This window comes from Oncorhynchus mykiss, chromosome 2 (genome assembly GCF_013265735.2).
Source record: "Oncorhynchus mykiss isolate Arlee chromosome 2, USDA_OmykA_1.1, whole genome shotgun sequence".
Taxonomy (NCBI): domain Eukaryota; kingdom Metazoa; phylum Chordata; class Actinopteri; order Salmoniformes; family Salmonidae; genus Oncorhynchus; species Oncorhynchus mykiss.
In genome coordinates, this window is record NC_048566.1 from 85529060 (window position 1) to 85547047 (window position 17988).

At 40.6% G+C, this 17988-nt stretch overlaps 2 protein-coding genes across 4 annotated transcripts in view; one reads left to right on the top strand and one right to left on the bottom strand.

Moving 5' to 3' along the window:
* LOC110498104 (protein bicaudal D homolog 1-like) overlaps positions 1-17988 on the top strand; it is a 78963-nt gene that overhangs the window by 13441 nt on the left and 47534 nt on the right. The window lies entirely within an intron of this gene.
* On the bottom strand, positions 9324-16413 carry LOC110498116 (pyrin-like). The gene is made up of 2 exons (XM_021574712.2): positions 16275-16413; positions 9324-10915 (listed from the first exon to the last, which is right to left on the bottom strand). Exon 2 carries the CDS (start codon positions 10911-10913, stop codon positions 9564-9566), a length of 1350 nt encoding a protein of 449 aa, XP_021430387.2. The 5' UTR covers positions 10914-10915; positions 16275-16413; the 3' UTR covers positions 9324-9563.

Sequence of the window (17988 nt, forward strand, 5' to 3'; positions counted from 1 at the left end):
GCAGCCTGGGGTGCATCCAAGATATCATGTTTTTCAAATAGCTCTTTTTACTGCAGTGAAATGATTCTGGAAAGGGAACTGGACTCCTGTGCCTGTAGGCTTCTGTATTGATTGTAGAGCCCTACTTCAGCTGTTTGTGCAGCAAACTCAACTTTGAAGTCACTGCAAAAAGGAATGGACCCATTCACAAGGGAAGGTTTGTTTTAGTTGGTTTTTATACCCAAATGACCTGTTTTAGGCTATTTTGAGGAAACTATTTCTGTTGATTTTTCTAAGTATACTTCATGCACTTTTCACTGTTATACACTTTTGTATGTCAGTGTGAAACAGCTCTATAAGACCATAAAATATCATGGTAAAGTATTACAGTTAACTTCAGACCTAAAGTAACACAGTGATTTGGGTTTCATTTGCTAATTAAGATGGAAACAATGACCCTTCTGAACACAATCGAAGTAAAGCTTCTGCAAGCTTTAGTTTTCATGTCTGTCATGTCATAGATGTTTCCACGCAAACTGAAGCAATTATGGGGTGGGATCCAGTCTTGTTTCATGTTTCTCATTTCATAATCTCTCCATGGAGGAGAAGAAAAAGAAGGAAGAAGAGGAGGGGAGATAGCAAGAGACCATTTTATTCCATAATGACCTTGGGAGGAGTTCTCCTGTGATTATAGAGCAATGACATATACAGTTGAAGTCGGAAGTTTACATACACCTTAGCCAAATACATTTAAACTCAGTTTTTCACAATTTCTGACATTCAATACTAGTAAAAATGCCCTGTCGTAGGTCAGTTAGGATCACCACTTTATTTTAAGAATGTGAAATGTCAAAATAATATTAGAGAGTAATTTATTTCAAGCTTTTATTTATGTTATCACATTCCCAGTTTACATACACTCAATTAGTATTTGGTAGCATTGCCTTTAAATTGTATAACTTGGGACAAAAGTTTCGGGTAGCCTTCCACAAGCTTTCCACAATAAGTTGGGTGAATTTTGGCCCATTCCTCCTGACAGAGCTGGTGTAACTGAGTCAGGTTTGTAGGCCTCCTTGATCGCACACACTTTTTCAGTTCTGACCACAAATTTTCTATAAGATTGAGGTCAGGGCTTTATAATGGGCACTCCAATTACCTTGACTTTGTTGTCCTTAAGACATTTTGACATAACTTTGGAAGTATGCTTGGGGTCAATGTCCATTTGGAAGACCCATTTGCGACCAAGCTTTAACTTCCTGACTGATGTCTTGAGATGTTGCTTCAATATATCCAAATCATTTTCCTACCTCATGATGCCATCTATTTTGTGAAGTGCACCAGTCCCTCCTGCAGCAAAGCACCCCCACAACATGATGCTGCCCCCCGTGCTTCATGGTTGGGATGGTGTTCTTCAGCTTGCAAGCCTCCCCCTTTTTCCTCCAAACATAACGATAGTCATTATGTCCAAACAGTTCTATTTTTTCTCTAAAATGTACGATCTTTGTCATCATGTGCAGTTGCAAACCTTAGTCTGGCTTTATTATGGTGGTCTCGGAGCAGTGGCTTCTTCCTTGCTGAGCAGCCTTTCAGGTTATGTCGATATATAGGACTTGTCTTGCTGTGGATATACTGTAGATACTTTTGTACCTGTTTCCTCTAGCATATTCTCAAGGTTGTTTGCTGTTGTTCTGAGATTGATTTGCACTTTTTGCACCAAAGTACGTTCATCTCTAGTTTGACAGAACGCGTCTCCTTCCTGAATGGAATGACGGCTGCGTGGTCCCATGGTGTTTATACTTGCGTCATATTGTTTGTACAGATGAACGTGGTACCTTCAGGCATTTGGAAATTGCTCCCAAGGATGAACCAGACTTGTGGAGGTCTACAATTGTTTTCTGAGGTATTGGCAGATTTTTTTTTTTTTTTCTCCATGATGTCAATCAAAGAGGCACTGAGTTTGAAGGTAGGCCTTGAAATACATCCACAGGTACACCTCCAATTGACTCAAATTATGTCAATTAGCCTATCAGAAGCTTCTAAAGCCGTGACATCATTTTCTGGAATTTTCCAAGCTGTTTAAAGGCACAGTCAACTTAGTGTATGTACACTTCTGACCCACTGGAATTTTGATACAGTGAGTTATAAGTGAAATAATCTGTCTGTAAACAATTGTTGAAAAAATTACTTGTGTCATATAGTTTGTTAATAACAATAAATTTGTGGAGTGGTTGAAAAACTAGTTTTAATGACTCCAACCTAAGTGTATGTAAACTTCCGACTTCAACCGTATAAACCCTGGATTGCTATGTTTTGGCCATTGAGAGGCTTTGAAGCCGCCGGTCGGCCAAATTGGTACTCCCCAGTAGGAGCAGTCCTCCACAATATTTCAATGAAATGTTTCAAAGATAGAATTACATGTATTAAAGTATTTTTGTTGTTGTAGTGGGGGCAGTAACATTAGTAATCTCAAAAATGTTTACTTCAGGGAAAATATTTTTATATACTGAACAAAAATATAAACGTAACATGTAAAGTGTTGGTCCCATGTTTCGTGAGCTGAAATGAAAGATCCCAGAAATGTTCCACATGTACATAAAGCTTATTTTTCTCAAATGTTTTGCACAACTTAGTTTACATCCCTGTTAGTGAGCATTTTTACATTTCCAAGATAATCCAACCACCTGACAAGTGTGGCATATGAAGAAGCTGATTAAACAGCATGATTATTACACAGGTGCACCTTGTGCTGGGGACAATAAAAGGCCACTCTAAAATGTGCAGTTTTGTCATACAACACAATGCCATAGATGTCTCAAGTTTTGAGAGAGTGTGCAATTGGCACGCTGACTGCAGTAATGTCCACCAGAGCAGTTGCCAGAAAATGTAACGTTGATTTCTCTACCATAAGCCGCCTCCAAGGTCGTTTCAGAGAATTTGGCAGTACGTCCAACCGGCCTCACAACCACAGGTGTAACCACGCCAGCTCAGGACCACAGGACCTCTTCTTCACCTGCAAGATCATCTGAGACCACCCTCTCGGATAGCTGATGAAACTTGGGTTTGTACAACTGAGAAATTTCTGCACAAACTGTCAGAAACTGTCTCAGGGAAGCTAATCTTCGTGTTTGTCGTCCTCACCAGGGTCTTGACCTGACTGCAGTTTGGTGTCTTAACCGACTTCAGTGGGTAAATGCTCACCTTCGATGGCCAATGGCACGCTGGAGAATTGTGTGCTCTTTGCGGATGAATACCGGTTTCAACTGTACTGGGCAGACAGCGTGTATGACGTCGTTTGGGCGAGCGGTTTGATGATGTCAAAATTGTAAACAGAATGCCCCATGGTGGCGGTGGGGTTATGGTATGGGCAGGCATAAGCTACGGACAACGGACACAATTGCATTTTATAGATGAAAATTTAATGCGCAGAGATACCATGACGAGACCCTGAGGACATTGTCGTGCCATTCATCCTCTACCATCACCTCATGTTTCAGCATGATAATGCACGGCCTCATGTCGCAAGCATCTGTACACATTTCCTGGAAGCTGAGATTGTCCCAGTTTTTCCATGACCTGCATACTCACCAGACATGTTACCCATTGAGCATGTTTCGGATGATTTGGATTGACGTGTACGACAGACAGCGTGTTCCAGTTCCCGTCAATATCCAGCAACTTTGCACAGTCGTTGAAGAGGAGTGGGACAATATTCCACAGGCCACAATCCACAGCCTGATCAACTTCTGTGTGCAGAAGGATTTTGTTAGAGTCTAATGCTGTGTAAATTTTTGAGTTGAATAGTACTAGTCACTGGTAGTTTTCCACAGTCACTGGTAATTTTCCACAGCTGTCTAGTAACCTCTTTTCATACTGGCTCATTATCTATAGGGCACTAAAAGCCTAGCCACGCAGAAATATAGTTTCCTCTGGTTAGGCTTTAAATATCTTATCACTCATCTATCTTGGACATAGAGGCTGTGAGAACTGGTTAGAACCTGTTCTCATTTGTACTTTTTTTCTACGGAAGTGGAGCCAATTACGCCATCTCTTTTCTAAGTTTACCTCCCCCTAGAAGGGTTATTTATATTTTGTAGAGGAAGTCTATAAAGACTGTGTCATTTGTAAATTAACAAGATCCTCTCCTGATTCATCCTGAGAGAGTGATCTCCCTTGTAATTGCTTGAATAAACCTCTTATTTCTGATAAATTAGTTCTGCCTGATTTCATGAACAAGTTTTCCTCAACAAGCTCTATGCGAAGCAGATGTGTAGCGCTGCATGAGGCAAACGGTGGTCATACCAGACACTGACTGGTTTCCTGATCCACGCCCCTCCTACCTTTTATAAAGGTATCTGTAACCAACATATGCATCTGTATTCCCTGTCATGGGAAATCAATAGATAAGGCCTAATGAATTTATTTCAATTGACTGATTTCCTTTTATGAACTGTAACTTAGTCAAATCTTTAAAATTGTTGCATGTATGTTTAGCTCACATAATATACTTTTAAAGTATTAATTAAGGTGTGTGTAATAGAATAAATGTGGCAGAAATTAATGTAGACTTTAATGATATCTTCCTAAATATTTGTTTGCAATGGTGCGGGAGTCCCAAGATGGAGGCGCGGTGGCTTCAACAGAGCACAGGTGGACTCCAATCAAGTTGTAGAAACATCTCAAGGATGATCAATGGAAACAGGATTCGTCTGACCTCAATTTCAAGTCTCATAGCAAAGGGTCTGAATACTTATGTAAATAAGGTACTTCTGTTTTTAAATTAAATTAAAAACCTGTTTTCACTATGTCATTATGGGGTACTGTATGTAGATTGAGGATTTTTTTCAAATGTAATCCTTTTTAAAATAAGGTTGTACAACATAACAAAATGTTGAAAAAGTGAAGGATTCTGAATAGTTTTTATTTAACATCACATTACATATTTTCACAAATAGTTTCATGTTTAACTACATACGTTTCACAATATTTAGAATTAATATTTCAAGTTGGAAGTTTACATACACTTAGGTTGGAGTCATTAAAACTTGTTTTTCAACCACTCCCAAAAAATTATTGTTAACAAACTATAGTTGTGGCAAGTCGGTTAGGACATCTACTTTGTGCATGACACAAGTAATTTTTCCAACAATTGTTTACAGATTATTTCACTTATAACTCACTGTATCACAATTCCAGTGGGTCAGAAGTATACATACACTAAGTTGACTGTGCTTTTAAACAGCTTGGAAAATTCCAGAAAATGATGTCTTGGATTTAGAAGCTTCTGATAGGCTACTTGACATAATTCGAGTCAATTGGAGGTGTACCTGTGGATGTATTTTAAGGCCTACCTTCAAACTCAGTGCCTCTTTGCTTGACATCATGGGAAAATCAAAAGAAATCAGCCAAGACCTCAGAAAGAAAATTGTAGACCTCCACAAGTATGGTTCATCATTGGGAGTGCTTTCCAAATGCCTGTAGGTACCGTGTTCATCTGTACAAACAATAGTACGCAAGTATAAACACCATGGGACCACGCAGCCGTCATTCTGTTCAGGAAGGTCTCCTAGAGATGAACGTACTTTGGTGCGAAAAGTGCAAATCAATCCCAGAACAACAGCAAAGGACCTTGTGAAGATGCTGGAGGAAACAGGTACAAAAGTATCTATATCCACAGTAAAACAAGTCCTATATCGACATAACCTGAAAGGCTGCTCAGGAAGAAGGAAGAAGCCACTGCTCCAAAACCGCCATAATAAAGCCAGACTAAGGTTTGCAACTGCACATGGAGACAAAGATCATACTTTTTGGAGAAATGTCCTCTGGTCTGATGAAACAAAAATATAACTGTTTGGCCATAATGACCATAGTTATGTTTGGAGGAAAAAGGGGGAGGCTTGCAAGCCGAAGAACACCATCCCAACCATGACGCATGGGGGTGGCAGCATCATGTTGTGTGGGTGCTTTGCTGCAGGAGGAACTGGTGCACTTCACAAAATAAATAGCATCATGAGGGAGGAAAATTATATGGATATATTGAAGCAACATTTCAAGACATCAGTCAGGAAGTTAAAGCTTGGTCACAAATGGGTCTTCCAAAGCCCTGACCTCAATCCTATTGAAAATGTTTGGGCAGAACTGAAAAAGCGTGTGCGAGCAAGGAGGCCTACAAACCTGACTCAGTTACACCAGCTCTGTCAGGAGGAATGGGCCACAATTCACCCAACTTATTGTGGGAAGCTTGTGGAAGGCTACCCAAAACATTTGACCTAAGTTAAACAATTTAAAGGCAATGCCACCAAATACTAATTGAGTGTATGTAAACTTCTGACCCATTGGGAATGTGATGAAAGAAATAAAAGCTGAAATAAATAATTTTCTCTACTATTATTTCACATTCTTAAAATAAAGTGGTCCTAACTGACCTAAGACAGGGTATTTTTACTAGGATTAAATGTCAGGAATTGTGAAAAACGGAGTTTAAATGTATTTGGCTAATGTGAACGTAAACTTCCGAGTTCAACTGTCAACCTGACAGCTGAGAAATGTATACTTTAAGAGATACAGTTATGTGTGTTTCCTGTCCTTTATGAGATCACCAAATGAAACACACTCGACATGAAACACACCTTATACCTATTTTTTATTTAAAAATTGCACTGTTGGTTAGGGCTTGTAAGTAAGCATTTCAGCATTTCACATTTCACTTGTATTTGGCGCACGTGACAAATAATCTTTTGATGACTGTCCTTTAAGTGTCCACGGACCATTCCCACATTCTCAAAAATATAAATATAGTTTAATTATTCAAACTTTTGATGTCCAAGTGTCTCTCTGTGCTCCACAGTTTACATTCCAATCTCAAACACTACAGAGCGTAGGGGCAGCGTCTTTTATGAACGACCATAAAACAGCTGACTTCCACTCTCCCCCTCTATGAGAGAGAGCACGCTGTAGAGCGGACCCACGGTAACCTGATCCTTCAGATTGTCGCAGGAGAGTTATGGCACACCTAAAGGACTCTCAGACCAAGAGAAACAAGATTCTATGGTATGATGAAACCAAGATTGAACTCCTTGGCCTGAATGGAGGAAACCAGGCACTGCTCAGCACCTGGCCAATACCATCCCTACGGTGAAGCATGGTGGTGGCAGCATCATGTTGTGGGGATTTTTTTCAGCGGCAGGGACTGGGAAACTAGTCAGGATTGAGGGAAAGATGAACAGTACCATCCTTGATGAAAACCTGCTACAAAGCGCTCAGTAATTCAGTCTGGGGCGAATGTTCACCTTCCAACAGGACAACGACAAGTCTCTAAATGTCCATGAGTGGCCCAGCCATAGCCCTGACTTGAACCTGATCGAACATCTCTGGAGAGACCTGAAAATAACTGTGCAGCGACACTCCCCATCCAACCTGACAGAGCTTGAGAGAATCAGCAGAGAAGAGGAGAAGCTCCCCAAATACAGGTGTGTCAAGAAGACTCAAGGTTGTAATCGCTGCCAAAGGTGCTTCAACAAAGTACTGAGTAAATGGTCTGAATACTTTTTGCCGTTTTTTATTTTTAATACATTTGTAAAAATGTCTAAAACCTGTTTTGACTTTGTCATTATGGTGTATTGTGTGTAGATTGATGAGAAAAACTGTAACGTAACAAAATGAGCCGCTAATGCTGATGACATCACCCCTGTGAGTGGACCTTCCATAGACCCAAATTCCAAGGCCTACCAGCACACATTCACACCAAGAGCGCTCTGTTGACTGCTCTGTAAACTCTCTCCTGTAATGATTAACGTTGTGTATGGAGAATACTGGATTGTTCCCAATCACCCAGTGCACTAAAGACTGGAGTATAGAGACTAGAGCCTGTGGGTCTTGTTCCCAGCTCAGTACTCCATCTTCCTGGCTATAAGCCTGGCATCTCTTATTAGCAGCCCAGTACTCCATCTTCCTGGCTATAGACCTGGCAAGCAAGCCACGGAGACTGTAGACTCTCTCTGTCTCTTACATAACTCCTGCTTTGTGAAACAGCCATAAGTTGCCTCTGTCTCATACTCACCTCCTGCTCTGTAACACAGCAATTAGCAGCCTTTCTCAGGGTGTCTGCTGGAAAACCAATCAGCCTGCCTGGGATTAACAGTGTCTCTCTCTCTCTTTCTCCCCCTTTCTCTACCCTCTCTTCCTATATCTCTCTCCCTCTCTTTCTACCATGCAATTAATCGGCTAATGCAGATTTGTCAAAAAGAGAGTGTGTGTGGGAGTGGTTCTCCTAGAGCTTTGATTCTATCTCACCCTATGGTATCAACGGAACACTTGGAGAGTCATACTGTAGAATTCTAAGGGTGAAAAGTGTTGTCATTCAGATGCTTCTGGATGGAGGAACCACATGGACCTTGACATAAGAGTTGTCAGGGTGGAAGGCGTTGTGTCATTCAGAATGTTCTGGATGGAAAACCACAAGGACCTTGAGACGTATTGTTGGCTGAATGGATTCATTTAATTAGACCTTCAGTTAATGTAATTTATAACCTTTAATTTCTTCAAGAAGGGGAAAACTGGAGAGACATTTTGAAATAAGACATTTGAAACTTGCAACAAAAAAGTAAAATGATTTGATTTGATGTAACACAGTGCTTTCCCAATGTGCTTCCCTAAACATTGATATATAATGATATTCTACAGATACTAGGGCCGTGAAACGATACCATTTTTAAGTATAATTAATCGCAGGACTTGCTGTGATAAATCACAATTATTTGCATATTCAGAATTAGCTCAAATTGAGCTGTAATTGAAGATTATTTTATACAAAAAGCATTACAAGAATATTGAAGTCTTGATTTTGTCCAAAGTAACAGTTAACAAAATCAGGTAAATTGATAAAGCACACTTTCTTTAACCTTGTTTTGACATCACAACTTTTTTAGGTGTATATGATATGTATTTTTGATGTTTTCAATTTATTTTGAATGCATTCAGACAATGCGATTAATAACAAAACGTAAACTAACTCTGACAGACTCAATACACTGATTGTACAAAACATTAGGAACACCTGCTCTTTCCATGACATAGACTGACCAGGTGAAAGCTATGATACCTTATTGACGTCACTTGTTAAATCCACTTCAATCAGTGTAGATGAAGGGGAGGAGACAAGTTAAAGAGAGATTTTTAAGCCCTGAGACAATGGAGACATGGATTGTGTATGTGTGCCACTCAGAGGGTGAATGATCAAGACAAATTATTGTAGTGCCTTTGAACAGAGTATGGTGGTAAGTGCCAGGCGCGAGTGTGTCAAGAACTGCAGCGCTGCTGAGTTTTTCACGCTCAACAGTTTCCCGTGTTTATCAAGAATGGTCCACTACCCAAATGACATCCAGCCAACTTGACACAACTGTGGGAATCATTGGAGTCAACATGGGCCAACATCCCTGTTGAACGCTTTCCACACTTTGTAGAGTCTATGATGAATTTAGGCTGTTCTGAGGGCAAAAGTGTTGGCTGCAACTCAATATTAGGAAGGTGTTGCTAATATTTTGTATACTCAGTGTATATACACATTGTAAGTTGTATTTTATCAATTTTCAGGCTTTTTCAAAAGTGAAGAAATGAATACTCAGTTGTTGATTGACTGGGGTAATGACTAATGGGGCTGAGTTTTCACCATCGTCGTCGGTGCCAGTGCTAAAGAAGGGATAGAGTTTCTTATTGAAAGAATAATCAGTGAAGGAGTAGATATGAGACCTGTTATCCACATCATAGAAGGAGACCTGGCCTTGTTCATAATCAACATAAACCCCTATCTTCTGGGGCTTCTGGCTAAGAGCGATGAGGATAGCAGGGCTTTCAGCAGCTACATACCTATCCCCATCCCTCAGACATATAGCCAGGTATCCATGGCCAGGGCTCAGGGTGCCCCCACTCTTCCTGTTTATGGACTCTATGGCCACTCCTAAATCCAACCTAGTCTTACCTTTCACCTGCACCTCATAGTAGAATCTCCCTGAGGAGAAGCCCTCCTTTGCTAGGACATTAACGACTGAATTAAACCTTTCAGGGCCATCTGTGACATTTTGCCGGAGATCTCCAATTCTCACTTGTTTCCCGTCTTCAGAGACAATGAGGTACGGATGTGCTGTGTCAGGGTCCAGAGTCACATTCACTGCACACTTCTTAATCCTTCCCAACTCAGCTGCAGACAGCCTGCTCTCTTCACTATTGAGTGCTTCTCTCAGCTTGTTCACAGCTCTCCTCATAGACCCCACACTTGGATCACTGTGAATGCTGACCTCAGACCAGTCAATGGTGGCCGGTGGGGTACACAGGGACGGGAACATCTGGAGAAGGTGAAGGTGGTCCTCAATGTGTGAGAGCTGCTCCAGTTCAGAGCTTCTCTCCTGTAGTTTAGAGATTTCCTGTGTTAGCTCTAGAATGTGCTCTATAGCCATGGTTGTTGCTGCTTTCTGCTTCTTTTCGATCTCCTCAATGACATCTACATAGGTCTTCTGAATGAGCCGTGTCACTTCAGTCAGGAACAGCAAAGTGTCCTCTTTCTCCCTCTCCACATTTTTCTCGATGAGTTTTGCAGAGTGTACGATCTCCTTCATCTTCTTTCGTCGGTCCTGGATCATCAGCTGCATTTCCCCCCGCACTCTCTTGAAGTCTGTCTCTCCACACTCATCCCTTGTGTCGACGTAGTGGTGAATGACCTGGTCCTTGTCCTTACAGAATGGATACTGACCAGTTTGACCGCTTCCACAGGTGTGTCTGTCTTGTTTTATACTGTATTCATACTCCAGGTCTTCCTCCTCCTCATCATCAATCTCAATATCTTCTTCGTCCAGAGTAGCGGTGCGCACCAGGCACACAAATAAAACCAGGTACAACAGGCTGGCATGCAGGCCCCTCCCTATCCACTTGTTGTTTGGCGACATAGCTGGGAACAAGACAACACAGTCAGTTATTTTTTGTTTTGTTTCTATTTAGTTTAGTTCAGTTTAGCTTAGTTTCAGTTCAGTCTATGTAAAACATGAATGGAAATTCCCATTCAAGAACTGAAACTTCATTGACTGGTGCAGATCAGACGTACAGATAAAGCCAGCATTGGTCACAGGTATTCTCGGGGTAAAACCTTTGGTTGGCACAGTCTGCCAGTAAGTGACTCATGCATCACATGCCTTGTTAAACTGAAACCAAAACAATGATAGAGACGTATATATGCGTCTAAAATATATTTTCTATTTCAGTTTTAAAAAGAATACAAAAAAACATTCAAACACCCAGTAGGGACAGTAGGGTCGTTCCACTAATAGAGTGTCCTTTGCCTCCCTTTGATATTTTATACTGAACAAAAATATAAACGCAACATGTAAAGTGTTGGTACCAGAAATGTTCCATATGCACAAAAAAGCTTATTTTTCAAAATTTCTGCACAAATCATTTTACATCCCTGTTAGTGACCATTTCTTCTTTACCGAGACAAAGTAACCCCTTTTTCAAACTTGAGTAAAAGTAATGTTATGTTAATAGAAAATTACTCAAGTAAAAGTGAAAGTCACCCAGTAAAATTCTACTTGAGTAAAAGCCTAAAAGTTTATTGGTTTTAAATATATGTACAGTACCAGTCAAAAGTTTGGACACACCTACTCATTCAAGGGTTTTTCTTTATTTGTACTATTTTCTACATTGTAGAATAATAGGTAAGACATCAAAACTATGAAATAACACATATGGAATTATGTAGTAACCAAGAAAGTGTTAAACAAATCAAAATACATTTTATATTTGAGATTCTTCAAAGTAGCCACCCTTTGCCTTGATGACAGCTTTGCACACAAGTAAAAGTATAAACAATTCCAATTCTTGCTATTAAGCAAACCAGACAGTACAATTTTCTTCTTAATTTTTTTTTACACATAGCCAAGAGCACACTCCAACGCTAAGACATAATTTACAAATGAAGCATTTGTGTTTAGTGAGTCCGCCAGATCAGATGCAGTGAGGATGACCAGGGATTTTCTCTTGATAAGTATGTGAATTGAACCCTGTCAGTGTATTGTTCCCTGTCCTGCTAAGCATTCAAAATGTAATTAGTACTTTTAGGTGACACGGAAAATGTATAGGGTAAAAAGTACATCTTATTTTTTAGGAATGTAGTGGTGTAAAAATATAAATACTAAAGTAAAGAACAGATACCCCCAAAAAACTACTGGAGTAGTACTTTAAAGTATTTTTACTTAAGTACTTTACACCACTGAATACATCCACCTGACAGGTGTGGTATATGAAGAAGCTGATTAAACAGCTTGATCATTACACAGGTGCACCTTGTGCTGTGGAAAATAAAAGGCCACTCTAAAATGTGCAGTTTTGTCACACAACACAATGCCACAGATGTCTCAAGTTTTGAGGGAGTGCGCAATCGGCAGGCTCTCAGCATGGTCAGATGAAGCAGATGCTAAACTACAGGACTGTTTTGCTATCACAGACTGGAACATGTTCCGGGATTCTTCCGATGGCATTGAGGAGTACACCACATCAGTCACTGGCTTTATCAATAAGTGCATCGAAGACGTCGTCCCCACAGTGGCTGTACGTACATACCCCAGCCAGAAGCCATGGATTACAAGCAACATTCGCACTGAGTTAAAGAGTAGAGCTGCCGCTTTCAAGGTGCGGGACTCTAACCCGGAAGCTTACAAGAAATCCTGCTATGCCCTGTGACTAACCATCAAACAGGCAAAGCGTCAATACAGGGCTAAGATTGAATCATATTACACACCGGCTCCGACGCTAGTCTTATGTGGCAGGGCTTGCTAACTATTACAGACTACAGTGCCTTGCGAAAGTATTCGGCCCCCTTGAACTTTGCGACCTTTTGCCACATTTCAGGCTTCAAACATAAAGATATAAAACTGTATTTTTTTGTGAAGAATCAACAACAAGTGGGACACAATCATGAAGTGGAACGACATTTATTGGATATTTCAAACTTTTTTAACAAATCAAAAACTGAAAAATTGGGCGTGCAAAATTATTCAGCCCCTTTAAGTTAATACTTTGTAGCGCCACCTTTTGCTGCGATTACAGCTGTAAGTCGCTTGGGGTATGTCTCTATCAGTTTTGCACATCGAGAGACTGACATTTTTTCCCATTCCTCCTTGCAAAACAGCTCGAGCTCAGTGAGGTTGGATGGAGAGCATTTGTGAACAGCAGTTTTCAGTTATTTCCACAGATTCTCGATTGGATTCAGGTCTGGACTTTGACTTGGCCATTCTAACACCTGGATATGTTTATTTTTGAACCATTCCATTGTAGATTTTGCTTTATGTTTTGGATCATTGTCTTGTTGGAAGACAAATCTTTGTCCCAGTCTCAGGTCTTTTGCAGACTCCATCAGGTTTTCTTCCAGAAGGTCCTGTATTTGGCTCCATCCATCTTCCCATCAATTTTAACCATCTTCCCTGTCCCTGCTGAAGAAAAGCAGGCCCAAACCATGATGCTGCCACCACCATGTTTGACAGTGGGGATGGTGTGTTCAGCTGTGTTGCTTTTACGCCAAACATAACGTTTTGCATTGTTGCCAAAAAGTTCAATTTTGGTTTCATCTGACCAGAGCACCTTCTTCCACATGTTTGGTGTGTCTCCCAGGTGGCTTGTGGCAAACTTTAAACAACACTTTTTATGGATATCTTTAAGAAATGGCTTTCTTCTTGCCACTCTTCCATAAAGGCCAGATTTGTGCAATATACGACTGATTGTTGTCCTATGGACAGAGTCTCCCACCTCAGCTGTAGATCTCTGCAGTTCATCCAGTTGTGATCATGGGCCTCTTGGCTGCATCTCTGATCAGTCTTCTCCTTGTATGAGCTGAAAGTTTAGAGGGACGGCCAGGTCTTGGTAGATTTGCAGTGGTCTGATACTCCTTCCATTTCAATATTATCGCTTGCACAGTGCTCCTTGGGATGTTTAAAGCTTGGGAAATATTTTTGTATCCAAATCCGGCTTTAAACTTCTTCACAACAGTGTCTCGAACCTGCCTGGTGTGTTCCTTGTTCTTCATGATGCTCTCTGCGCTTTTAACGGACCTCTGAGACTATCACAGTGCAGGTGCATTTATACGGAGACTTGATTACACACAGGTGGATTGTATTTATCATCATTAGTCATTTAGGTCAACATTGGATCATTCAGAGATCCTCACTGAACTTCTGGAGAGAGTTTGCTGCACTGAAAGTAAAGGGGCTGAATAATTTTGCACGCCCAATTTTTCAGTTTTTGATTTGTTAAAAAAGTTTGAAATATCCAATAAATGTCGTTCCACTTCATGATTGTGTCCCACTTGTTGTTGATTCTTCACAAAAAAAATACAGTTTTATATCTTTATGTTTGAAGCCTGAAATGTGGCAAAAGGTCGCAAAGTTCAAGGGGGCCGAATACTTTCGCAAGGCACTGTACAAAAGGGAAGCACAGCGTCGAGCTGCCCAGTGACACGAGCCAACCAGACGAGCTAATTCACTTCTAGGGCCTAATGAATTTATTTCAATTGATTGATTTCCTCTTAAATGAACTGTAAATCAGTAAAATCATTGAAATTGTTTCATAATTATATATTTCTAAATTCCATTATCTTACTTTTTAGATTTGTGTGTATTGTTAGATATTACTGCGCTGTTGGAGCTAGGAACACAAGCATTTCGCTACACCCGCAATAACATCTGCTTAATATGTGTATGCAACCAATAACATTTTATTTGATTACCCAAAATGTACTCTATTGGTGGAATGACCCAGTAACCAGCTACACATCCACCAGAGCAGTACAAAATGAAAAGCACTGTGAATATCACTTAATAATCACCAACCACATACAAACAAAATAATGTGTACCAGAGCCCAAAGAGTTTCATCTATCCTGGGGCATATTGGTAGGATACTACAATACAATAACATTTGTGCTGTATAATGCAATGTAGAACTGCCACATGTTATGTAATGTTGAACAGTCAGCTGGTGACTGTCAAGCAAGTGACTGCCAGTCTCACGGTAATTAATATAATAAATATAATTCCCTTCTCCCGGCTGTATGCTCCGAAGCATCTCTCACTCATATGGCTCTCTCTGCCCTTCACGTGATCAGGTCTTTCTCACAGGCTACAAGTGAAGACATATACTTAGGGGACGCAACTGCGCTCGTCCTTAACCAATTCTGAGGTGCACATTGAAGATATTGGAAGAACTGTCCACATTTACTTTTTGTCAGCCAACAAGATGAGTAGACCTAACAAACAGCGAAAGCACTAGCCTATATCAATCTACTTTTCTCCATAGTACAAAAGTTGACCTTATCTATTCTGTGTGAGAAATAAATATTCCAAAGATAGTCTGAGACAGTTGTGGGAAGCAATAGATCCCAAATTAATACAACCACTAGCATCAAAAAAAAAAATCACGCGATGAGGCTGAAGCAACCGATCATAACGTTTAGCTTAAAATGCTGATCAACAATTAGGCTATTTCTTTGCATTACAAGCGTAGCAATGCGCACTAGACAGTAGGCTATAAGCACAAATGTTCCAAAATGCAATCAATTAGCAGTAAAATTCCATTCTCAAAAGTGACCGCAAATGCGATTATGCATGTAATGCCTTTATTATAAAAGTGATTTTTATGGTGAAAATTATCTTTCCCAAACTCGGAACTTATGTGCTGTGTATGTATGCCAGGTCGGGTTTACACCCGTTGTAAATCAGGATTAATGTGCATTTTAAGACTTTAGTTGTTATACAAACCTTATCAAAAATAGGCCTATGGGCTACGGTACATGAGGTGTGCGACTATGATTTGAAAAAGTTGCAAAAAAGGCATGCGCTGTTTTTGCCTTATTGCACACTAGCTGGGCATCACTCACAAGTGATAATATATCTCTCTGTTTTCTCACGCAATTTCATAGCCTATAGAAATGTTGAGCAGCATGAGCTCATGGGCTCTCATGAATTGTTTGATTTTCAATAACATTTGCATTGGTGTCAGAGTGAATTGAGGGACAATAGAGTGCTGAGTACCAGGCAGTTAGCAAGTTTGGTAGTCTACTAATGCCCATAAGCAGCATCAGAGCTTGGAGAAGTCTAATTACCGTGACTAAACGGTAACGTGAAATTTGACTGCCGTCATGACTCGTGACGGCCGATGTGGCAGTAATACGGTCCCCATAACAGCCCTAGTCCAATCTATACATGACTTTTCTATCGAAGCATTAAGAAATATCCCCTTGGTAAATAAACCTGTTCACTCACCTGATTGTGTGCTTGTCTAGTAGTGTTTCTGTATGACTATCTTCTTTCACTTCAGTGATAATCACTTGAGGCGATTACTTTATATAGCCTACAGTACCTGGCCAGGACAGTTTCACTTTATTGTATTACCCTGAAGTCAGTTACCGTACCAGCGTAAAATATATATTTCCTCCTCCCCTTCTCCTAAAGAACTATTACATCATATCAACTTGAGGTAAGTTAAGTTAAATATTAACTTCGCCGTAGCAGTGATCATTCTATCATGTTGGCTACAATTAAACACCCTAAATTACTTTTTCACATCGAAATACATATTCATTCTGACTGTCCTGCCCATTGTCTCCAGCCCGGCCAGTATATAGGACAGGGATGGGCAACTGATTTTGTTAGTCACTCTCACTCAGATATCATATTAAATAAAAACTGAAAACATTTCTCTTCACCCTATGGCAAAATGTGTAGAATTGCAACAAACTTGCTTTAAAACTGCAACATTTTCTCTACACCCATGGACAAATGTGTAGAATTGCAGGAAATGAACTCAAAAACATTCATTTTTCTCTCTCTGGTCAAGTGTGGCACAATTTTTGGGGGGGAAGGCAACATTTTTTCACTTATGGCCCCCAAAAGGCTAGGTCCGCCTCTGACTGCATGTGTGGGTATGGGTTGTGGGTACGCAGAACCGCAAACCACTGCGGCCCCCTCATGATGAGTTCAGATTTTTGGTGGCCCCCACCCCCATCCCTGATATAGGACATAAGGCTTCTGAGGCCCTAATGAATCTCTGACTTTATGGATAGCTGGAGCCAGAGGAGAGGGACACATCCCTCTCCATGCAGACACACACACCTTGATTTACCATGTGGCTGCCTGGAGTTTACTAGACAGGTCCTCTGTGGAAGAGTAATACGGCCCAGGCACACCTGTGGTTCTTAACAGTTTGATGGATGGAAGATGAGATGCTGTCACAGCCTGAGGGAATCTGGTTAAGGGACAAACGGTTCACTGGAAGTGGGAAGGCGACATTAGTGGTTCATGTGAGACTACTCTGCACTGGGCTGTATGAAGATTTTTGAGCTTTCAGAGCAGAGACTGATTTAAATTGAGCCCACAGGCACATACTTACCACCCAATCATTTAATGTACGAATAGCTGTAGTTATTAGAGTATCTTAGCTGTTATGACTTATGACTGTGGAGGATATTATAAGTTTTATTTTTTCAATTTGTTCTATGGCAATAGTCCTTTATCTGAAACGCTCTAAGAACAAAGGCTAGGCAACAGTTGTTATGAGATGAGAAGATATAGGAGGAGGGTGTTTCTCTCTCTCTCTCTCGGAGTGACTGAAGCTAGGGTGATGGAAGGGGTCCAAGAGCCCATGCAGTCTGCCATTGCATCATGCTGATGAGTCAGGACAGGTCTTACAGGGCATCTTGCATCAAAGCCTCCTCTCTTTTCCTCTCCTCCTTTCAGCCCACTTCGTCTGTGTTCTGACCTTTTGGCGCAGTTACCACTCTGCTGAGCCAACCGTCCCCAACCGTCCCCTCTAGGGCATATTACCCAGCTGAGAGAGCTGGTAAAATACGTTATAAAATGATGTGTTAGTAAATACTGTAAAAGCCATCTCTTTTCTCTTCCCTCTGTTTGTCTGTATTTCTCTCTCTTAATAAATGAATACAGTTATTATGACACTAGCACTCCTATCCATCTGGAT